Below are 25,551 nucleotides of genomic sequence, written 5' to 3' on the forward strand. Positions count from 1 at the left end.
AAAGGAAGTATTAAGCCAGCAGGTCATCTGGACTTAAGGGATAAAATAATGTACCATATAGTAATACAACGTTCCAAGTCCATCAAATTAAAATGCAAGTTCATGCTCAGTTCGGGGGTTGGGGTAAATGCAATTGCCAACCGTAAGCCAATAACAAAATCTTGTGAAATGTGGTTTTGAACTGAGAAATGTGCTCTGTGGTAAAACACACAGTTGGAGATGTATACAGTCTTACCTGAAACATTCTGCCTCAGAAAGAAAGACATGTGGGGAGAGATGCATTCATGGGTATTTCAGTTTAACCACAGTCAGTAACATCGTGTTATGTCCCTTCCACAATTCCATCTGATATTACTCAAATTATAAAACCAATAATTTTTTAAATGAGAGCACTCTTCATGTGGAATTACACTGCAGTGCACATAAAAGAGGGCCGATGTTTGGGTTGTGAAACCCGCCCACTGGCAGTTTACCCAATTGTATTTCGGCACCCCAGGTTGCCAGTTGGTGGAAAACACTGTGTATTTCATTCCATTCATCATCAAGTGCGCTCGTTCTTGTTGGTGTCATCAATCTGGCAACCTGCATGTGTGTCAATTCTGAGGAGGAGGGGCCGGGTGAAAAAACCCTCTCCAATATTTAGAATTTTGACTGCAATACCTAGTTCAACCACTAATCCTATATACAGCACCTTCAAATAGCAAGCAGATACAAGACATCCGTCCTTTTGTTTAGTATAATAATTATAATTAGTATAATCAGGCTCGTATTATTTTATTCTCGGCCTCAGGCGTCACGCCCGGGGACCGTTGGCTAAACATTTTATGCACACAGCACACAAAATTGGAAACACTTCAGGAGTTTCAAAGTAGCCATCGGATTGGTTGAATTCTACAGGATTTCCGGGAGACGTGTGTGTCATGTTCTTTAAAGTTCTGCCTGAAAACAAATATTCCATGATGCCAAACCCCCTCATGTTAGAAGAAAGCCGTTGTGTTTACAACTGTGATGACGAGCGCTTATCAGGATCAACTAAACACTGGATTTACACACCGGTCTGTTATTGTGGGGACATTCCCACACCATATTTATGCATAATAAATTGTTTTTTAGTTTCACCAATTTTCGGCATGTCTCTCATTTAGTGTAATTACATGTATTATATCGGCCAGATTGATTTCTCAATATCGGCATCTGCATTAAAAAATCCCATATTGGTCGACAACTAATTTTAATATATGTTAGAATTAACTCTTATTTTACTTACAACATTACATAAAGCAAACAAAGAAAAAAAAACATCCACTTAACTTATTAATAATTACTTGTAATACTGAAATATTTATCGTAATCAAAAAATTTAATTTGATTTGAAATTGTCTCACGACCCCTTGAAATAATTGTGATATTATAATGCATCAGATATTCAAAAGTATCATTTTAATATATGATTAACTCTATTAAAGCAAAAAGCAAGCAAAAAAAGGCTAAAAAACATATTTTAACTGTACCATTATTAAATGGCTCTTCTTTCTTCACTACACACCCACAAATATCCAAATCAGTCTTGTTCGTAAAGGTTTGTGGCTACAGACAGGATTCATGCTGCTGTTTGATTGTGCACGAAGAGGAACCTGGTAGGTTTTAAGAGGTAAAGCTGTCTTGCTGCACTCTGTTGATAGGGATTGAGATGGCCCGAGAATGCACGATTTAGTAGAAAGTTGTTTGACCGCAAACCACTAGCCTTTTGTTGTCAGTATTAAGGAGGAGGAGAAAATCAGACTATATCCTGCACCCTGTATAAATCAATTAAATTCTTTCCGTTTTCTGTTCTGCTGTTAAAACATTTAATTTAGCTTATATAATGTCTAATGTCTAGCTAAAAAAAAAACGAATGGCGTTAATATTTGGCTGAATATGATGTATTAGACATTACACTGGGGATTTTTAAAACTGGTTGTTCCATAAGTACATCAAAGAAACAACATAATTTTGAGGTCATGCCCACTGCATATATTGTGTCAACACCTTTCCAAACGCTATGCCTACAACTGCTAGTGATGTCAAATTCTAAATAAACTTTCCACCATCCATATCAACCTGTACCCCATACTGTAAATAACAATTATCATTGGGCTGCAAAAGAAGCTATTAAACCAAATTCCTTAAAGCCTAATAAAAACACTGAAAATGTACCCAATTTACTATTAATTTCCCTTATGCATATTTTTCATGGGTCCGAGACACAGGAAAGGCTCTGATAGCAGTGGTTCTCAAAATTTTAAGCCAGTGACCCCTTAAGTAACATCAACGAGAACTTGCAACCCACACTATCCCACAGCACAGTCGGCTACCATGAGATAAAATTTAACTATTTTTTTAAACACTTGAATCCATTCTGTCTGTAAAAATCTGAAAATATTTATTTTTAACCTATACTTGTAATATTAAAGGGGTGGTTGACTGCTTTTTTTCTTGGCTTGATTGTATTTATGGGGTGTATTGTAACATGTCTTCATGCTTCATTTAAAAAATAAAAAGAAAGAAAATGCCTTATTTTTCATATATTTCCATTTTGCTGCTGTCTCCATTGTCATGTGAATGGCCAGTTGACTTTCTTTTTCTAAGATATCACTCCCTCAGAAATACACAATGGGCTCAGACTGGTTAGCTGGTCCAGTGTGTTGCGATTCGTTAGCCGTGTCCTGCACGTTGTATGGAAACTTCACACTGGAAACTTTCCTCTTCTCTAAAGCCGCGCAACATGGCCCTGCCCCCTTTGTTGCATGTTCCCGGGGGCAGGGTTTATGTAAATATCTGGGTTTGTGACGTAACGAACCCAGGAAGTAGCTCGTTGTAGAACCTACGAGCCGTTTTTGTAGGCATTAAACTGCCAGAATTTCAAAAGACGATATCTCCGTTTGCACAGACCTTTCAACGCCATAACTTTGCAGATGTTGTTTATGCTCAAACAGCAATATTACACACTAACTAACGTTAAAAAAAGTGAAATTGCAATCAACCACCGCTTTAAGAAAAATATTTCTTGTAATTAGAAAATTAAACTATGCCTTTTAAATGGTCTCGCAACCCCTTTCATGATCCCCAATTTTGAGAATCATAAAACAAGTCGTTTGTGAAATTAGCCTTGAGACTAATTATTCATTTTTTGATACATTTATTTTATTTACTGCAAGTCATCTACGTATAGTACTTCCTCTGTAGCCATTTAACGTGACACAGCTTGAAGTGTGTCACTGCCACAGAAATAGCAAAAATGACCAGAAATCTCACTACCAGAAGTGGGCAACAACCAAAACAACACATTGGCCACAAGAACGTCACCACCTACAGACAATCAAAAGTATTCATGCAAGAACGCAATTAACTGAATTAATGCAAAATAGTCAGCCCTGATGACATCTAAAACCTCTGGATTTGTTCATCTGAACATCATTCCAATGAAGAACTTTATTGTAAACATTACCGATCCATTCGGAATGGGACTCATATAAAATTGTGCGCAACTCATTTATAACTACAATATGAATGCTTACAGAGACCCTAGGCTCTGCAATGCCTCATATCACCTCATGTAATGCTACGTAAACTGGGAAAACGTCTTTTTAAATTCTGTGTACATCTTGTTGTATCTGTCTGCCCAAACATTTGATGAGGGCAACCTTACATAAGAGGTCCAGACACTTTATTAAAACACAGGGTCGACAGAACAGATAGAGTGCTTATATAGCAGCACCTGTGAGCAGATAGGTGTAGCGCTAAAGAGTGCAACGGGATGTGTGCAGGCAAACTGAAGTGCAGGAAGAGGCCACACACAGGGTGTAGTTAACACTTAAAAAACCCTGTGAAAAACTAACAAATCTGTTCAAAACGCTCATAAAAAATCTTAAAAAAAAAAAAAGCTAACCACACAACAAATTGTAAAGATCAAAAACATACATCAGGCAGGAAAAGAAGCATTTCATGGGTGGGTAAAACATCACAGCTGCAAAGTAGACTCATAACAAATTCTTTAGGGAGTGCGCAAAACTACATGTATAACTACTGCTTAAAAGATACATCAAATCAATATTTTTCATAAAAAAAAAGGAAAAATTATGAATGGTTTAATTATTTTTTGCCATGAAGTCATCTGTGGTCTAGCTTTTATTATTATTCTATCTATTCTTAAGTGTGCATAGTCTAATAATGTTTTGAAACAATACTCAAAAATGTTGATAAACACGTGGACTATTACCTCATGTTTGAGATCTGTTATCTGATCCTTGAGGTCTCGGATGTACTGGCTGGAGTCTGTGTTGTTGAGCTGACCTTGGACCTTTCCTTCCTCTTTCTAAATGAAATGGGAAAAAAAAATTTTTTTTTTTACAAATAATATGCAACCCACCTAGAACAACTAGCAATAATTAACAGAATTAGTTCATGCTAAATGAAAATTCTGTGATTTAACTAACTTCACGTTGTTCCAAACCTGTATGACTTACTCTTTTCAATGGATAACAGAATACAATTTCAGTATTATATCTGTTGCTCTTTTCCATGCACTATAAACGTATTATAAAGGATGCATGTTATTTTGCTATGTCCCATGCACTACTCAGATTTGTAAGATAATATGCTAACTGAAGTTCAAAACAGAAGCTCAAGATAGGGTGGACATACACATGACAGGGTGGACATAGCATTCATTTGCAGTTAATAATGCTAAAAACTAAAATAATTGGCTTATATCAATGTGATTGAGGATGTAATTATATTATTTATTATTATTATTATATTTTTTTTAGAAGTTGAATAAATGTATAATTGTCATATTTTGTCATGATTTGTGTGTTGACCCCGTCATGTGCTGGTCCACCCTGTCATCTTCATATTTTACAGTAATATTTAAATAATAATTCAATCATAACTATATAATCCAGTGTGTTCAATAGCTAGGTGTGGGGGCAATAACATGCAAATAAAAAACTGCTTCCAAATCACAGATTTCTCCAAATAAGAAAAAAAAAACATGTGTGAATTGTATGAGTTTCTTTAAAAGCACATGGTTTACATAAAATCTTTTATGTATTTATATTTGAAAGTAAACAAATAACCCGGTTTAGGAAAGAGACATCACAGAAAATATAATTTGCATCTTAATTTTGCAATGAAAACGTATTTAACAGTAATATATATGTCCATGACAGGGTGGACATTAATAATTATCTAAAAAAAAGAAATGTGTGGGAGCTCAGCTAATATGTTTCTATAGTACTTGAGTGTCTACTATTTATGACATGAAAAAGCGATTGGGAAATTAAAACCAAACTTTGAGTATTGTGAGGGTTGAAAGGCACTCTATGGTGATATTGACCCTTTTCTTATGCTAAAATGCCAAGATATTTTTTTTAACATTCACATTTTGCATTCCACAGAAGCATGTCATACAGGTTTGGTGAAGAAATATTGACCAAATTTTCATTTTTGTGAGAACTATCCCTTTAAGAAGTAAGTGTGAGTGAAAAATCTGTTGGGAGTGTTGTGGTGGCCATATTGGTTTACATATATGTGAAGAGACTGTGAGGCTATAAACGCTGTTGTGTTTTTCACTGCTGCTTAATGCCTTGGGGGAGCTGCGGTATTGAACAGACGTGTACACACTACATAACATGTTTACCCTTTACATTCACACCTGTTAAAAAGGGAATCAAAACACACAGTAACACTACAAACATGCTGCAAAGAGCCGTTTTCCTCTGTATTGGTAGTCATGGCACGCCACACAGGACAGAGTGAGTGAAAAAGGAGAAGAGGTGCAGAAAGGGGTGTGTTATAGAGGTACTGAGGTAAGAGCAATGCATGCACACACACCCTCCTAGCAGGGAAGGGTGTTTTCAATTCCTGTGGTCTGCGTTCGGCTGTGCTTGCAGCACTCTGATAGGCCGAGGACGGGGATGGCGAGGGATTTAAAGTGTTCTTCCAAGAATTTGTGTTTTTCTTGAGGTTTCTCCCCCTTCCCCCCCCATAGTGTTGTGATAAGGGAAAGGCAGTTAGCTGACTTCCTAACACTCAGCTGCATGAAATCAGCAGGTGGCAGGCTGCAGCTAGGGACATCAAACATCTGAATAATGGCTTCCCCACTTCAGTACCCCTCAGTACTACTGAATGGGGTAGTCGATGAGAACCCAGAATATCCGAAAATATGTTCCTCTTAATTATATTCTGTTCTTGTTGATTTAGATTAATTGTGTCGCCTTCTTGGTTATCAAATATATGATAGTATCTATAAAAAAATCTAATCAAATAAAACACTATAAACTAGGGTTGGGTTGACTATATCAATGAATTAATTTGAATCGTTATTCATTTTGATGAACCAATATCTATTCTTAATTCCCAAGAAGATCTTTTAATCTGTGCTGTTTTCTGTTGATACATGTACAAAACTTCACTAAACATAATTCGCACCATGAGCTTTGTGCCTTCTTAGTCTTAATAAGAAAGAAAGCTTTTAAATGCTGCACATTTTATCATGAAATTTTTGCTATTAGTTATATCACAAGGGAAGTCGTAGCCTAATGGTTAGAGAGCCTTGTAAGACTTGTAACCCAAAGGTTGTGGGTTCGAGTCTCGTACCGGCAGTGATTGTAGGTGGGGGGACTGAACCCACTTCTCCGGGTGTGTGTTCACGGTGTGTGTGTGTGCACTTTGGATGGGATGAACGCAGAGCACTAATTCAGATTATGGGTCACCATATTTGGCCACATGTCACGTCACTCACTCACAAAATAAATATGAATGAACTTAAGTGTTATGTCTCATGTAATTGCTCAATCAGTGTTTTGGAACCATGGTAAGACATCAATAAAACAAACAATGTCATGTACAGTAACATTATATTAACATCAGAAAAGCCATTTAATTTCTATAGGTTGTAAGTCAACCATAAAAATAACTCTAGAAAGAGCATTTGATAAATATATGCACTGTGTTACTTATTCAATTTGTACTTAATCTGTTAGTGATATCTTTATTATTTAATGTATAATGGAAAAAATATCCTGAACTCAAGTTACGAGTTTAAATCAGTTTAATTTTTAACATTAAATGTAGAATGTAGAAACAATAAAACCAAACTGCAATTCAAATGTTTGCATACAACTTAATTTTAACCTTTAATATTACAGTATTGTATAGTTTACAGCTTATTTTAGGGAGACTTTTTTTCCTTACAGTACCATGTACTGTACCTCATATGTATGAATCAAAATTGGAATGAAATCAAGAGGTTGTCAATCAAAATCAAATCAAATTGTGAAAATCAAAACTGAATTGTTTAAATACCCAGGCCTACAAGTACATTTACGGTAGGCATCATGACGTTGTATGTGCAGTGCAATTATAAAATATCAATGGTAGTGTAATGCTGAACTGCATTAAATTATTTAAACGGACCAAACTTTAAGACTTCCATTACAATATATTTCCATGGAAAAAATGAAACGACGTTTTAGAAGCTAAAATGCATTCAGAACGAGTTAAAATATTTCCTAAAAACAGAGTAAATCCACCGTTTGGTCAGTTCAAAGATTTGAGTTGACCTTTTTTTAATGTTTTCACAATCAACAGGTAAACAGCATAACCGTTTCACACAAAAAAGCAGAACAGAACTGAGCCACAATGACTCGATCGAATGGTGATGCTGATGAACTTGTAGTATTAAAGTTGAACTGTTGGCCTGATTCTGCAAAAGATTCAACTTCGTTAAATTGAGCAATTCTTATCTGATGGAACAAACTCTGTTGTGACACTGCTCCTTTTTTAACATTTGATGAATGCTACATGGAAAATTTTAAATATTCTATTTAATGTTTTTTACCTGACAATTAACTTAGCAGATCAGTTATAGACTACAAACTGCGTATTTGTTGAAACAAAATGCAACACCTCCAAAAGTCACATATCCTGATGAATACATATTTGTTCTATATTGGGTTGGCATGGCAACAAACAGTGTCACTTCAGTGTTTCAGATGGTTATGATTTGAGATGCTTCTACTAAGTGTCATTATTCCTCTCTGCAGAAACGCATTAGCATAGTACTACCGAGATTTCTCTATTGCTCTTTCTTTGTTCACGATTATGCATGCATCTGCCAAGCTAAATCTCTCTGTTACAATAGATCATATGAATGCTGAGCAGCAAAGCATAAAGCTAAATGTGAGCTTTGATTATAGCTCAGTGTGTTTCTCTGCCTGATAGGAAGTGGTTTCTCATCTGGTAATGAAGATAGCTCTGCTGGGGTCCCATGGGCCATGCAAGCAGCCGTTTCAAACCTTGAGCTCAGCTAGGTGTTAAAAAAAAAAAAAAACAGAAAAAACCCACTTCATTCCACTAAGTTAGACAATAGATCATAATGCTGAGGGAGCAGCAATGCTGATGCTCTGCATTTATGTTGTGAAGGCTTCATTCAGTCTTACTTGCATGTCAGCCGCAATAACTATTAACAGACTCAGCTCTGAAACATTGTGTGGGTGTTCAGAAAGGTGTCTACATCTCCTGTATGTCGAGTCGTCGGGTTAGTGTGTTGGTGTTTGGTGTCAGACAGACCTGTACGTTCACTTCATAGTGGATCTTTCCAGTGAAAATAAAAACCACACTCACACCAGGTGACTCAGAAAGTCAGTCCAGAGAAAAAAGGCTGTGGTGATGGTGTTATATTTTCCAGCAATGGGACATGTCAAGTTAAGAGTGGGTGAAAGGTGATCGCTTTGATGCTAAATCGGTAACAATGATGAATAGAGATGCAACTTTCAAAATAATTAAAATTAGGCCTGTCAATCAATTACATTTTTATAGCGGTTTAATAATGTTTTTGTTAGCGTAACTGTTATATGTGGCAATTTTGGATGGACTAAAAACTGTAAATTTGCACAGTGCTTGCACAAAAAAAAAAAAAAAAAAAAAAAAAAAAAAAAAAAAAAAAAAAAACACAAAACTCTGAGCCTGCGATAAACAATTCAATTTCCCTCAGCACTTTATGGACTTAATCTTAAATGTGTAAAGGTGCTGCTGAGCTGCTATGCTTGTTGTCCTATTAGCTACAAACCACCTTAATCAGCTTCTTTGAAAACACAGAACAGAATGTAGAATGTAAAATAAATTCATTAACAGCACTAATAAATGCACTGTGTGGAACTTAGAATAAACAGCATTTCTTTAACTTTGTCTGCCTAAATTAAAACCGATTCCAATCATGAAAAGTGTTCATGGGCAGTTTCTCTCTTTCATTCATTCATTCATTCTCATCTTTACTGTCTACTGCCAACAGCCTAAAAGTGAATTAAAATATGGTGAGCCAGATCTGTTGCCCACAGCCCTCAGGGTAAAAACCATGTAGGTAGCCAAAACCACAGAACCACAGCTAAGAGCTGCACATGCCTGAGAGGAGCATGCTTGTCTAATCTGATATCTAGCAACCTGATGCAATTTCAGCACACAAAAATCACTCCTATACATGTAGCAAAATACACTCTCAAGCTCAATCTAGGAAAGGAAATGGCAAAATGAGACGATGCAGACTGACCAACATCAGACTTCACAGACAAGTAAAGGAAAGTGTTGAAGAGAAAAGCTTGTGACAGAAATGAACACACACTCATAAAGGTGAGATTTAGTTTCGAATACAAAAAAGCCCAGTTTATATCTGTCTCAGGAAGGAAAGTAAAACATCCCACACTGATATATAACAGCACTGATGACATACTGAGCTAATCTTTAAAATAATTTGGCTTCCTGCATGGGGAACGCAACCTTTTCAGACGACAGCATTTTCTCAGAAGAGATCAAACGCTTGTCTCACTTCTCACTTTAATCCAGTAAATCTTACTAATATAATCTTACCCTCAAATCAAAACACACCTGTGTTTCAATCACGGTCAACATGTGTATATATAGTTCTATTTACGTAAATGTCTAAGCTGCATTAATTACAGTAAGTTTCAACTGATTTATGTGAAAAGAGTGTACATATCTTACTACAGGATTCTATAGGTTTTTTTTACTATCATTTATTTTTAGATCAACAGTACCTTAGCAACAGCTTTTAAAGTTATTTTAATGCATCTAATATATATTGTGTACTATTTATAAAGGATTTTGGTACATCAGTCAATTTATTATTTGTTGACAACGAAATCTATCAAGAAATTTTTAAAACAACAGAAAAGAATGGGGCCATTAATACATAAATACCCCTTCTTATTTAAAAACTGCATGCTCGGGAGAACCGTGTTCACAAAGGTGTTCACAAAGAATCCCCAAGTCAAACCCTTATTTGCACACTGGTGTTTAAATGTGTCACACAAGAACCAAACTACGTGGACAAGCAAAACTGCTATGCCAGCATAAAGATGTAATCACATTGCAAATGTAAAAATGTAATGGGTGTTCTAGAAGCTAAGAGACAAAAAAAGCTATAAGCAGCTGTGTTATGGAGAGACCGATAGACTATGCTGTGTTGGGCTGTGGAAGGACTGAACTGTAATGGAAGTTGCAGTGAATTCTGTACTTATTTGTACCTGAATCTCAAGCTCAGAGATCTGCTGCTGAAGCTCAGCCATGGCAGCAATATTGTCAGCTTCTCTCAATCTCACTGCCATTACCTCTTCTTTGTTCTGTTTGAAAGAGAGAAAAAAAACTGTGAAATGAAACCCCTGTGAGCATGCATATACTGTGTATATTCAGCTGGCTTATTTTTGTATGCTTAGCTGAGAGTAGAAACACACTCAGCATCTACTGCTGCTCTCAAACTAAAGCGCTGAAACAGGAACTACTAAACCCTATTTAAAGCTAAGTCATGAACGAGGAAATGTAACCAAATCATACAAAGATGTGTTAATTAGAGGTATATTTATCTTTTTTGTATCTTTTTATTTTGACAAATTGCTAATTGAATAAAAGGTGTACTCGTAAACTAGAATAAAGAAAATATGCGTTTAAAAAAAATCATAACGGTATATAATCTATTTAGATAAAGTCTATGTTTTCGCACCAAGCTGTTGGGTTGACTGACTAACCTTGCACTCTATTTCAGCCTGTTTCCGTTTCGTCTCCTGTAGCTCAGCATGCAACATCTTGTTCTGGTTGGTCAAAACCTGCAGTCGCTCCTGTAGATTTCGTGCCTCTTGTTCTGCACGCCGCAGTTGATTACCATGTATCTGATTCTATAAGTGGGTAAAAAAAGAAATAAGTACAAATCTCTATATGTTACTTGCAGGTTTCTTTCTTAAAAATTATAATAATCCCAAGATAACCAAACTCAAATCTGAAGTGATAAAGCAGTGAACAAACCCAATACAGTGAATCGTGTCAGAATATAAATTTAATAACTTTGTCTCCCTCTACTGGCTAAAAATGTGTGTAAGTTAAAACAGGCTTAGAAATTGGCCTTCTCGTGAACGCCCAACACTTTGTACTATAAAGATGAGCAAGCATGTGTATAAGACCTGGGTCTCCAGTTCCAGCATCCTCTGTCTGATTTCTCTAAGCTCAGCCTGTGCCTCTGCCTCTCTGAGCCTCACGCTCATCAGCTCATCCTGAAGCTCGCTCACTGCATTCTTCCTCGGACTGTCTTTCCAGCGGCCCGCCGTGCGCGCAAGATGGCTCTGCACACAACACCAAAATACCTTACTCAAACATTTGTAAGTTAAACGGAAGCATGAAAACAGCACACGGTGAAACTGCAATACAGTACAGCTTACTCACACACACACTATTACATACATACTATTTGAGTGCAAGTATTTACCTGCCAGTGCTCCTCCAGGTCTCTGACCTGCTGTCTAAGCTCTTTGAGGCCTGTTAGAGCCTCTGCCTCCCTCAGCTTTACACCAATTAGCTCTTCTTGAAGACGCACCACATTATTCTCATCTGGCAGGGATGCGTTTCTCTGAAACGGAAACAAATATACACAAAAGAGTTTAGAGTAAGCACAGTGAGCGCCTGTATAACACAATGGACAGAATGCAGTTTTCCACAGTCAGGGTGCTGGAGCTGATTATTACGCAAGTGACATATCAATAGGATTTTGGTACAATAAAGAGTCAGATTTTTGTTTGTGATGTTTTTCACGTCTTTTAGATAACTGCTATCAATCTCAGACAGGTTTGGTCAATAGTTTGCCAGGTCTTCTTAGGTAAATGGAAACCCTTCTTAAAGAGCTTGTTCCACGTTATTAAGCAAGTCACAGTTCTCATGAAATATGGTGAGGAAGAAAGATCTTTCTGAAGATGAGAAGTATGAGACAATGCAATGTCTTGCAAAGGGCATCAAAACAAACAATATTTGACAATTACTGAACCGTCAAAAGATTTGTGAGTGGCTTAGAGCACAGAAGATCTTGGTCAGATAAAGATTTATTGAGGAAAGTTTCTGTCAAACAAATGAACTGTATTGTAATACCAGCTGTAAAAAAGCCACTGCTGAGCAGCAGACAGTGACAGACTGACAGTTCTGTGTAAAGCTGCGTTTCAGTCACTGCTAACCAAACCTCATAAAGAGAAACCTGCACAGTGGCTGTAGAAACACATTTTCAAACTGTTTCACACCATGGTATTTATGCAGTATGGGATAGTGTGTTGTCCTACATGAAAATCCTTTTATTTCCGAGAGCACTATTCTTCATTTTATACCACAGCAGAAAATGGTCAGTTATGAACTCCACATATCTTGCAGAAGTCATTTGGCACCCTAAAATGACCTGACATCTCACTTCCCAATATTCCAACCCAAATCATCACCCACCCCCTCCTTGCTGATGTTGCAGTCTCATTGGAATAGGATGGCCATTCATCAACTATCAGAAATCCATTTATCTGGACCATCCATTGTACTGCAGCATTCGTAAGTGAATAAAACTATTTAAGAACAAGTCTTCATGTGTTTCTACAGCCACTGTGCATGTTTCTGTTTGTGAGGTTTGGTTAGCAGTGACTGAAACACAGCTTTACACACAACTGTGTGTAATAAATCTTAATAAATCTTATCTGACCAAGATCTTCTGTGCTCTAAGTCACTCACAAATCTTTTGACAGTTCAATAATTTCTATTTGCTTTTCGCGAAATATTGTTTGTTTTGATGGCTTTTGCAAGACATTGCATTGTTTCATACTGTACTTCTCATCTTCAGAAAGATCTTTCTTCCTCACCATATTTCATGAGAACTGTGACTTGCTTAATAATGTGGAACAACCTCTGTAAGTAGGGTTTCCATTTACCTAAGACCTGGCAAACTATTGACAAAACCTGTCTGAGATTGATAGCAGTTATCTAAAAAGACGTGAAAAACCACACAAACAAAAATCTGACTCTTTATTGTACCGAAATCCTATTGATATGTCACTTGCATAATAATTTGGAACGCGGTGTATATGTATGTGTATATGTATATATATATATATATATATTATATATATATATATATATATATATATATATATATATATATATATATATATATATATATATATATATATATATAAAAAGAACAGCTTGTGATGGCATCAAGACACTGAATTCAATTCAGGATGTTAAAATATATTCTCAAAACTTGCAATATGCATAATGAAAAATCTTTATTCATGAGCAGTTTGTGTTGCTAAGTATCCTGTTTGAAGATCTTGACTGAAAACTAACATGTGTACCAGCACCACTACGGTGGAAAACCACAACTGCAGACAGGTATGCGAGCTTGAGAAAATTAATAAAGTTCTTCCACCTTCTCCATGTCGAGAATCTTGTCCTGCATCTCCTTCAATGCGCACTGAGACTCAGCCTCTTTAAGGCGGGCCTGTACCAGTTCCCTCTCCAGCTGCAGGATGAACTCCTCAGAGTAGCGTGGGTTCACCTTCTAAATTAAAAAAAAACAAAAAGAAATTGTGTGACCAAAAATTCTGTCAATCAAAAGTCAACCAGTCAGTGTTTGCAATGAATACTCATGGACATAACATCTGAACAGCCCTTGTGGTTTGATCTGACCAATGATATAACCACACGTGTCCTAGCTTCAGAAAAAAAAAAAACACTACTTTTACATTAAAACATAATGAAATTGCAACACAACATTATGTAAAACAGCACTTTCCCCACAGAAAATGACACATTATCCGCTTTTTCTCTGTGGTGAGCATGTGCTCATTAATTACTGATGAGCCATATTCTGCCCTTCAGTTGAGAGTGTAGATTTTATTAAACAGACGGTGGCACTCTCTTACATATACATAAGCCACATTTAGCCCTGTTGTGCATGCAAATGACCTCATCTCTGCTGTTCTGATCTGCAGTCATGCATGTAAAGAGCATCATTACAAGAGTTGCTGTTTGCAGCTCTGTGGTGCTGAGATTTTGTTGCTAGGCAACGCCAAATGAATCAAGTACAGCTGCAACTGTTGATGTGGAGCAAAACATTTCTCGTGTTTTCATACGGTTTTTGTGTTCGAAGAGCAGGCCTCTTATCCAGGAGGAGCTACTGTCTCTGAACTGTCCTTACCACAAACGGCTGCTGTTGCTGGAGCTGTCGGATGTTGTTTTGCGCTTGCTCCAGCAGTGCGCTGGTCTCCTCATTGTGTTGTTTGACCGTGGCCAGCTCCCGTTTGACCAGGTAGTTCTCCTCTGCCTCTTGGGCTCGTGTCACCTGACCCTGACGTGACCAATTATGGATGAGGGGTGAGCGGAGAATCGGAATGGGTGGAAATGGACGTATGGATGGAGAAAAATAATGCTGGATCTCAAGCTCTGTCATGCTGTTAGCAGTTTTAGGCTTTCAATTTAGCACTTACATCTTTTCAACTATCAAAGGGGGGATTATTGTAGTATTCCACCAATTATTAGGACAGCAGCCCAAAGATAATAAGCACAGTGATGCCTTTCCCTGAAGTTAGAAATCGTAGCATTTGCCTTATTTCACTCTTGATTGTGAGTAGGTGTGAGATATTTAAGTAAATCAAGGAAATGAAGCAAAGCTAAAGATAGAACTGATGGGTTCTTAAAGAGGAAAGATAGAGCTCAATGGTGTAGAGGAGAGTGAAAGTTGTACCTGTATCAATCTATCTGCCAAAGAAGCACTTTCCTAAAAACAGAGAAAATCCATAAAGGAAAAAAGCAAAGAGAAGGGAAATACCAAAGGACATTACAACACCGAACAAAATAAGACTGATTTGACACAACAGTGTTTTTTTATTCCCCTGCATTAAAACATTGCAAAGAAAATTTACTAAAGCATAAATGCAGCTTTGAAACAGGCATAGTGAGGCGGGGGAGAAATAGGAACATGGTGTTCGTGCTGTGGTTATGAAATAAAGCAAGATTGTGACACCACAACAGGGTGAAAAGTGTAAAAGGAGGCCAAGCAGAGGACAGTGTGAGCAGCAGTAGGGTGAGAATACAACAGTTATTGGTGTCATTTTAAAGCCTGCTGATCTACCACATTTGTGTGACAAACGCGGCCACGGGTTACAAATGCGGAACTTCTGATGGTGTTTGAGTTAGTACTTCATTTGAGATCAAAGGTTCCATGCGGGGAGGTGATGGAAGGTGAGTAGAGGAGTTTTTTTTATATATATATATATATATATATATTTTATATTTATATATACATTTTATAACTGATCTGCACCATGGGCTTTCTTTTCATGCATGACATAAGCAGAGAATAGTCCAACATGCACCACTGTGGGTTTGGGTTTTCACCCATGTTTAAAAAATTATACCTCTAAAGACAGCCTGTCAGATAACCACTTTGGCCTGAAATTAGTACATGTAGACAAGCCTTTCATACCCATGTGCACACCCAATAGGGTGATTTTTTTTTGTTCCACAGTACTTACCAGCCTCATAAAACACAAGAAGTTTTCCAATGACATGCAAACATGCCAGTTATGATACACCCAAAGGGGTGTGTTCACGCATTTGTTATTGGTGACACAAAGGAGATGCCAAAGAATAACTGACAACAAGAAGAGCAATGAACCAGTTCAAAACAAGCAAATATGGGATGACATAATGGTGTATGGATGTGTTTGAATGATGAATGTTTTGCTTTGCATCTTATTTATAACTCACTTTCTCCAGAGTGTCTATTCGCTGCTTCAGGAGTCTGTTCTCTGTGCGCAGTCTCTGTAATAGTGCATCAACATGAACAATGTTAGGCTGCAATACTCAATACAATATTACAAAGTACTAGATGCTGTGAACTTTATCTGCAATAATATTGTTAATTGTTAATCCATTTACTACTTTAAAATGGATTGAGAAAATAAGAGATCAGTGTAGTCAATTGACACTTAGAAGTGGGATGTCTGTCTCACCTTGATCTCCACCTGTTCCTCCATCTCCTTGGTTTTGATTGTAGTGTACTCCTTTTCCAATCTGAGAAGGCATAAAGAAATTAGCAATCATCCATGTCCAATACTTAAAAAAAAAAAAATCCCATTACATCATTTACACTCACTTTTTCATTTTCTTCGCATTGTACTTGACTTGATAAGCAGCCTGGATGACTTTGTCTGGTCCACTATCCAGCTGGTGCGGGATGACCTTCTGGAAGTGCTGCAGAGTGAAAATATCAAAACTATAATATTACTGTTTAATAATAATAATAGTAATTATTATTATTATTATTATTATTATTATTATGATTATTATTATTATTATTATATACACTACTATTTATTCCTGTGATGGCAAAGCTGAATTTACAGCAGGCTTTGTTCCAGTCTTCAGTGTCACATGATCCTTCAGAAACCATTCTAATATGCTGATTTGGTGCTCAAGAAACATTTCTTACTATTATTAATGTTGAAAATGGTTTGTTTAATATTTCTGTGGAAACTATGATACACTGCCATTCAAATGTTTGCAGAAAGGAAAAATAAAGCAAGGATGCTGTTTATTTGATTTATCTATTTATCAAGAATCCTGAAAAAGATGCATCACAGGTTCCACAAAAAAAAAATCTCAAGCAGCTGTTTTCACTGGGGTAATGACTGCTCAAAATTCAGCTTTGCCATAACAGAAAAAATATGTATTAAAATAGAAAACAGTTATTTTACATTGTAATAATATTTCACAATATCACCATTTTTACTTTAATAAAAAATAATAATAATGCAGGCTTAAGCATAAGAGACTTCTTTCAAACACATTAAAAAAAAAAACTTATTCCAAACTTTTGACCTTTAATTAAAAAAAAAAAGTAAATATTTACAAACATTAATAATGTTTTAATATTTGAAACAGGTTTTCAGTTATCTGCAAACCAAAGGTCACTCAAACAAATTTAAAGAACTTTTGTATTTTGCTTAAAAAAGTAATAATTGCATATTTGTAAAACAAATTTATTTGTGTACTACTTACTGATAACAGCCCTAGACTCTAATCGTGGTGTGGTAGCTTCCACAGAGACAAGTATCAGCTAGCATAGCAGCTATAATTAAGTTAAATGTAAGTTTATCCTTGAGAATAAAATGTTAATAAATACCCCACCTGCAACATTCCCTCCATGTCCAACTGCATGAGCTCAGCCTGATTCATCTGCAGGATGGCCATCCCCACACGAAACACTATCTCTAAACCCTGTAACGACACCTACTGGTGAAAACTCAAGATCCAAAAATATTTGCAGCAGCATTAAGCAGCCAACAGAGGGCGATAGCAGACCACTGAAATCCAACAGTGTGTTGTGTTCTCAAATTAACTTAGCATGCAAAACACATGACTACATAAAAATGAGAGGCTGAGAGAAAGAATGATAACCATTAAGTCTTACCTCACACATGAATATATCAAAGATCCTGGTGGCCACAGGAAGAGGAAAAGAGGTAAGAAAGATGGTGAGGAACCAAGATGAAGCATACATGGAGGTGTGGAAACTCTGGGCCTGGAAGTGCACATGGAGCTCTGGGAGCTGCTCCTGCAAGGAGAAACCAAAGGAGACTGTAAAATCACCAGGAGAAAGCAATAACTATGTATGATTCATAAATCATAGTAATTTAATTTAGTATGCAATGGATATAAGCAGTAAACTAAGCTTGATACATTTATGAGGAACTAATTAAAAACTGATTTCAGCAGACAGTCACTGACCTGAATCATACATTCAAACTGGTACATGCAGAGGCCAAGTTCAGCCATACTGGGTTTGAAGAGCTCTCTCAGCCTGTAATCCTGCATCAGTTTCACAAACACACAGAAAGCCTCTTCTTCTGGCATCTGCGAGAAGGCAACAATTATACATCACACTATCACAGACTGTAAAATAGTAATAATAACTATTATGTAATAACTATACTATTATTATTTTTATGTAATAAAAATTTAACATTTATAGATGATGAATCTGAATATATGAATATTTTTTGCATGTGTTAATACCTGCATTAGAAGAAGCCCGACAATGAAAGCACTTCCCTGACAGTAGCCCACCTCTCTATCAATCAGGGAATAAGCCTGTAAACACAAGTTATAGTTATAAAATCATTGCTGAGTTAAGAGCAGAAATGGATTATTCCTACATACAAGCCTCTGTGCTACTCATCTTAAAAAAAAAAAAAAAAAACTCCAGTGAGCTTTAGATTTTTTCCTGGTGTAAACTCTGTTTTTAAATGACATTAAACAAACACTGATGTCAGATGGTGTACAGGTTAAAGATCTGGAGGTTTATATTCTGCATGAACTACACCTATAACTAACTAACTATGAACTATAACTACTTTGTCCTAGTTCAAAGAGATATTTCTGATATTAAATATACTTTTGATGTAAATAAAAGTGCCTAATAACCTACCTTCATAACATTAAAGAGCACCTCCTGACCCAGGCTGTCTTCCTTAAAGAACTCGTGCTCGGGGTAGGTACGGGCAATGTCCCTGCGGATGAGTTTTTCACAAGGCGAGGTCATCTTCAGCAGCTCAGAATACTGCTCCTTTATGGGTAGAGTCTGGGCACTGCACAACAGCTGCCACACTATTGCTCGGAAGTGATGTGGAATGCCTTTCCTAACCAGTTCCTAAGAAAAAACAACAACAACAACAACAACAAACCACTGATTTAAATACTGACACAAAGTCAGGACATAACAGCCTAACTTAAGAGCCAGTACACATGCTGCCAAAGCTACAGGGTTGTGGAAGATATTAGTTTATTTAAAGGATTACACATTAAAATTGCTAGCATTCAGATGCTCTCCAAAGGGTTTAGTTGGTACTTCAGACAGGATAATACAATTTTATGCTGCTAAATATAACCTTGTCAGAGATTTCTACAGCATAGCTCTGTTTTTGTAACCATGTTTGACCCGATTAAGCTGTTTCCTGTGCTCATCTACACAATAGAAGATTGTCTCGGATGGCTGATTTCTACAGCTGGATATTCCTGTGAGGAAATGAGAGTCCATCTACATAAACTGTAAGCACGGAGATTCTTCAAAAGCATTATTGTTAGAATACCAGGTTGTAAAAGACTTCTGTTGCTGCTTTACTAGAAGAGCCTGAGATCCTCCTCTTTGGCTTCTAAGAGGTCATACATTATACACAAGCTGCATTTACTTTGTCTCACTGTGTTCAATATGTTCTGTGGGAAAGTGACAACCATGAAATTTGCTTAAGAGGATTATATCATTCTGTCTTTCCCATTGTTTCCTTGGAAATGTTATTGTGAGAGCGGGATATGTAAAACACTTCAGAAGTATTATTTTAGGAGGAAATGGAAAATATTTCAGAAGGCTAAGCTCCCATGTGGTTGTAAAATAATGTTTTGGAAAGAGATAAATTGATAGGATTGGACCAGCCATTCAAAAGTTTTGAATAGTAAGATATATAGATTACAGATATATAGATACAGATAGAAATGCTTGTCCAGGACAAGTGGATTTTGTGAAGGGGCAAGTGAAAGAGAATTTTACTTGCCCGACCGGACAAGTAACCTGATTAAAATTTTAATAACAAACAATAACTAGGGCAGCACGGAAACTTTGGCAAGAATGACTCAGATTTTATTACTTTAAGTGTAAACGGTGACTAATAATGGATAATGTATTGAAAGTATCAAGGTCGCGTCAGTTGAGGCTCGTGCAGCTGACTTGCGGAGAAATCAAAACTATAAGCGCAACAGCACACACAAAGAAACAAATGTGAACAAATATACTGAGGTAGAAAAAAAGATAAATATTCTATATTATACATGTAACATTACACGACCAAGAGTCATGTTTTCCTGACTTTCAGTATGATTGCAAATGTGATATTGATTTTATACAACTTTAAACAAAGAATATTAACTGACTTACATTTTAGATACATAATTGATCGTTTTTGCTCCATTTCGCTAACGAAAATAGTTCTAAGCAAAGCCACAGCAGAACAGTCGCGCATCTCCGAGCAACACACAACAGTCTTTCATTACTGATTGGTTCATCATTTTTGAACGAGTCAATGATTCCGTGAGCCATTCATAAAGAGAGTCACTTGCTTCATTTATTGAATGAATCAGCCGTTTGAACGAATCAGTTGACTCAACGATTCACTCATTAAGACTTAAAAGTATCATTGCATTTTTCCAACATTTCATATTTGTATGTCAAAAAAAGTAAAAATCTAATAACATTATTTATGCATTTGCAATTTTGAGTAAATTAATTTATGGAACCTCATATCTTCATTAAACAGTCTGAGTAAATAAATCTAAATGGCACTTTCGATGCAGCTTCTGTGTTTCCTCTGCAGTGGAAAGATGGAGTATGTTGATACTGATTTCATTTGAATAGTAACAATCATATACTGTCTTATTATTCTAACTTAATGCATTGATCAAATTCAGGAATTTGACGTAAATGGTGACATACATTTAATCAGGTTAGGGAAATATTGTCCTTCATAAAGTTAAAAAGTGTAACAGCAATCAATTTAAGGCAAATATCTCAAATATGCTGATTAAAGTAATACCTGACAGAGCACTGATGAGACTATATTGCTTCAGAATAAATTAAATTTGCGGCAAAAAAAAAAAAATAAATAAATAAAATCTGTATTTTTTCCCCATCACATTTCACCTGAAGGTGCTTCATACCCAGAAGCCAGGGTCCTATATGATAGGTTCACTATGAAGCTTATAAACTATTTCCCATCACACAAAGTTGCATAGAAAAATTCTGAAAATTCTTTATTCAAATATATCATTACAATTGCATTAGAAATGCTACTTGATATTGAACTTTTCAGCTGACTGTCATCAGTAAATGTAATCCTTTCTCTCTCAGTTTCCTCAGTCAGCAATGGCACTGCAAATTTACCATTTTCTTTATTCAGAAACACAGTAGCACTACCAGTAAATAGGGCTGTATGTTTTATCACTTTCTTTGTAATGTGTTTCACTACCTTATAACAGCAATAAATCTGTTTAGGTGTGCGCTTGTGCACTGTATTTGATGTTGCTTAAGCTTTGCTCTAAATGTCAATAAAATGTTTATTTATTGTGTACTGTTGTGATTAAATAAAAGAATGATATCTGTAAACCCTTATGTTCAGTAATAAGTGGCATACATCTGATTTGCCCACAGTGCTTGATGTATAATCTATCTGCTTACCTTTAGTTGCTTTTCCTTCTTCTTCCTCACATCTTCCCACTCATTGACAATGCGTCCCCAAAGGATCCACGAATCCTCCTCCAAATGTGACAAGTTGGAGGAGGCTGATGAACTAGACACCAGTGAGGAGCCACTGTTCCTTCGAGAGCCATTCACAGAACGTAAAGACTTACTGTCCGTCTCCAACAACCTGGAAAGACAACCATGGCAGAGAACAGTTATTTCAGAAGTAAAGGCTGTTGCAAATCCATTTTATAATATTATTTTTATTCTTCTGTTTTTAACTAGTGTTAAAGTGTTGTACAATGTGAAGCAGTGGTGCCAGAATTCTCATATTATTATGAAAGATTTTTCACAGGGTTATTTTATAAATAAACAGTTTTCTGTTGAATTTCCAGCAAAAAAGATCTATAGTGTGATATATATGATTACCAAGACTGTGACGTACTGTGATATAAGATTTTAGTTAATACCACCCACTCTATAAAGAATATTAATACAGTTTAAAAGGTAGAAGCTGTATTTCCTGAAAGGAAGTTTTGGTGTACAGATGGAGCAGCGATAAGAGATTAAGAAACACAATGACAGCGACACAACTCGTCAGCTTTTCATCCAATTTCAAAGAAGTTGATAATCAGTGAACTGAATGGCAAACGGGTTTTTTTGCCAGAATGAGGGCTTGATGCCAGTAAACAGAAAAGAGACTTCCATCCATTCTATGGAGAAACATTAGTGATGTCACTGCTGGCAAACTTAGGGCACTGACATTTTTATGTTGACATTAAAGTTGTATTTTGGGCAGCATTAGCGGTTATCTGTGGCTAAAGTGGTCCCAGCACTTCTTTTTGCCTGACGGGAAAAAACACTGTGTGGCATGTTTGTTCCAGACATCAATACAGTTCTAAGCAACATACAGTACATAGCAGAGTATTGGAGTGAAGTTATTTTAGACTTTAAAGTCAAGTATTTAGAATTAACAACTGAATGTTGTGAAACGCGATGCTTGCCAAATGAGTGTGCTAGCTTGGGAATGCTGGCAGACAGCTATAAATGGAAAAGCCCAATTAAGACTCCCCAGCATATCTAATGCAAAATGAAAAGGTTGTAGAACATCAAAAAAAGTATAGAAATTCTTTGTAGAATAGGAGAAATAAAACACACATTAAAGCTAAGGCTACCTGCGTTAGCATTTGCACACAGAAAAACCAACAGGACAATAAAACCTACAAAATTACAAATTAAAATAAATAAATAATAAGGCATGAAGAAACAGACTGAATCTTTCTACCACTTCCAGCTAAATATAAATCTCTCCAAAACAACGTTGTAAAATGCTTATAAAATAGTTTTAAAAAAAAGTCCCTTCCTAAGTGAAAGCGACAGTGTGGAGGCGCTATCGTTGTGAACCTGACCCCTGATCAGCTGGAAAACAGGCAGACAATGCTCGTGAGTAACCTCAACATTTAAGAGCTGACAGCACAGACACAAAGCCACGAAACCTGATCTCGGAAAAAGAGAGGGGCCCCGGTTCTCTAAAGGCAGCACTAGGTGACGTCATGGCCAAGGCTCTGAGGCTGGATCCAGTTACAGCCGCTTTTGGGTCATGCAAGGGGGGCCACGGTTGTTAGGGGTGAAAGGCAGCGAGAGAGAGTCATGGGGTTCACAGCTGAGGGGTGGTGATGCTGAATGAGTTACTGGTGGTAGGTGGGTAGAAAGGAAAAAACAGAGACTGTCCTGCTGGGACATTTTCATTCTCTGTTTTTCTCAGACTACTGGACTTAAGTCCTTGAAAATGTATCTTTTCAACCCAATTTTTGTTAAAAGCACACTGTAAAGCACACTGTAAACTGCATTCTAAACAACAAAAAGGTCACTTTAAATTCCAGTCACAAATTGCCATGGGACACACAAGAATGTATTCCAATTGGTTGTGGTTGTCTTAGTCACCACTAAACTCTTTAAGCAACTGGTTATTCTAACCAGTATGAATATAATTATATCAAAGCATTATTCCAGGGGTCTCCAAATTCGGTCCTAGAGGGTCGGTATCCTGGAGAGTTTAGCTCCAACTTGCCTCAACACACCTGCCTGGAAGTTTCTAGTATGCCTAGTAAGACCTTAATTAAGACCCTAATGCTGTTCCAAATGTCTATGAATGTTGGTAACCAATTGTTTTCGTTTGAACTGAGAAAATTCTCTAAATATTTTTATGTTCCACAGAAGCAAGAAAGTCATACAGGTTTGGAAAAACATTTATTAATTATTTTTCCTTTTTCATTGAATTTTCCTTTTTGGGTGAACTATCCCTTGAAATGTATTAACAAGCCCTTTTGACAACTTCCTTCTCCTTTCCCCCGGAACACACCAAGCTGATACCGACGAACTAGTGGTGACAAAAGCAGACTGCAGGGTCGGCTCACATAGGCAGTGTCTGGGTCCAAAGCCGATGCTCGACACCCGACTCAAAAGTAGCACCACCCAACCACAATTATCACACATCCACAGATTACCAAACTCAACATAAAACAAGAAATATCAGATGGCCCGACAGACCGACGAGCTCCGATGCCGATTCAACATGTCGAATCGGCCGAAAAAAAGGCCAACGAGGACCAACTTCAGCCGATGGTGCCGAACACACAGAGAAAACTTAGTCGTCCAACGAACAAAAACTGTCAGACGACCGACCATCAGCTTGGTGTGTTCCAGGCTTTTGGGGCAAGACGGTAAAATCTTTGCCGATGGAAATTTATGAAAACATTTTTATTCTGTTTAATCTAATCTAATTTGCCAAATAATGTCACTATTCCAAAGCCTTCCGCGTTCTATCTTTATTAAAGTAGTACAGTGAGGAAGGGACAGGGGAAAAAAATAAGAGTGAGAAAGTGAGATTGAATAAGAACCTGTACCACCTGCTTGAGCACCACAGCTCCAATGTGTCAAGAGCACATGCTCTACTACCACACTGCAGCCCAGATGCAAACCTCTATCTTGATGGTATTTACTCAAACGACAAAGTTTACACCAGGAAAACCCACAAACATTTGCAATTACATCCATTCACAAGCCATCTACAGATGTTCATAAACTATATTAAGAAAAAATAAAGCAGAAAAAAAAACATATTGAATATTAAATAAAGTAGATGATGTACTGTAGGTTTAACCTTTTTTGATAAATTTAGTAAGCATTAAGACAATTTGCATTGCAAATGTTGCTTCTGTGTTAATAATTCACTGCTGGTTAAAGTGCAAAGTGGATTCTTGTACAGGAAACAAACACTGCATTTTCCTCCACAACAATTACATTACTTCGTGAAAGCAGATAGAAAGCCAAGTATTTGTTCTACGAAGGAATTAAAAAGCAACCACAAACAAAAAACAAGACCATGGCAGCGAAAAAGAGCATTAATAAAACTGGGTAACCGGCCGTAAATCACAGCTGCATCTTACTGCGCTGTGCAACAGAGAATTGATCAAAGGTATTACTGTGAAGCTGCTCACCACGGGAAGCTCATTCTGCAATCCACATGTCTTTCCTCAGATTCCTCCAAGTAATCCCAAATGTGTGTGTGAGAACTGAAACAACCTGGTTCTCTCTCACACTCTCTTGCCGTCTCAGTCTCACCCCACTCTCTCTCTCTCTCTCTCTGAACCCGCATAAACACACACACACACACACAAACAATGCTTATCTTAAGTGCAAAGGCCTTCAACCTGTGCAGTAGCAAAGCAAAATTCTATTGGAGTTCAAAATCTGTGAGGGGTGAACTACTGGCTTTTATTTCTTACCAGCTATTAAACTGTATTTTGCATTAAAACAACAGCATTATTACACATTCTTTTTCTTGCAAATTCACTTCACTCGCAGCATCATACAGGCTGAATTTCTCTGTGAGAGGTCACCTGTTA

General features: G+C 36.9%; 1 protein-coding gene across 8 annotated transcripts in view; it reads right to left on the bottom strand.

The window, feature by feature from the left end:
- Positions 1-25,551, bottom strand: part of evi5b (ecotropic viral integration site 5b) — a 62,112-nt gene that overhangs the window by 2,425 nt on the left and 34,136 nt on the right. For 3 of the 8 annotated variants that reach the window (XM_042758266.1, XM_042758268.1, XM_042758270.1), the window contains exons 3-19: positions 21,641-21,830; positions 18,845-19,066; positions 18,433-18,507; positions 18,145-18,270; positions 17,828-17,971; positions 17,545-17,634; positions 16,511-16,608; positions 16,368-16,428; positions 16,123-16,176; positions 15,098-15,130; positions 14,552-14,701; positions 13,781-13,912; positions 11,813-11,953; positions 11,511-11,669; positions 11,082-11,228; positions 10,584-10,679; positions 4,259-4,354 (exon numbers count right to left, since the gene is read on the bottom strand). In XM_042758266.1, the coding sequence (XP_042614200.1) occupies positions 4,259-4,354; positions 10,584-10,679; positions 11,082-11,228; positions 11,511-11,669; positions 11,813-11,953; positions 13,781-13,912; positions 14,552-14,701; positions 15,098-15,130; positions 16,123-16,176; positions 16,368-16,428; positions 16,511-16,608; positions 17,545-17,634; positions 17,828-17,971; positions 18,145-18,270; positions 18,433-18,507; positions 18,845-19,066; positions 21,641-21,830 (2,014 nt within the window). Of the gene's footprint in view, positions 1-235; positions 246-4,258; positions 4,355-10,583; positions 10,680-11,081; positions 11,229-11,510; positions 11,670-11,812; positions 11,954-13,780; positions 13,913-14,551; positions 14,702-15,097; positions 15,131-16,122; positions 16,177-16,367; positions 16,429-16,510; positions 16,609-17,544; positions 17,635-17,827; positions 17,972-18,144; positions 18,271-18,432; positions 18,508-18,844; positions 19,067-21,640; positions 21,831-25,143; positions 25,418-25,551 lie in introns of those variants that run through there. The other 5 variants (XM_019113084.2, XM_042758273.1, XM_042758271.1 and 2 more) reach the window with 5 other exon arrangements.

This window comes from Cyprinus carpio, chromosome A6 (assembly GCF_018340385.1).
Source record: "Cyprinus carpio isolate SPL01 chromosome A6, ASM1834038v1, whole genome shotgun sequence".
NCBI lineage: Eukaryota > Metazoa > Chordata > Actinopteri > Cypriniformes > Cyprinidae > Cyprinus > Cyprinus carpio.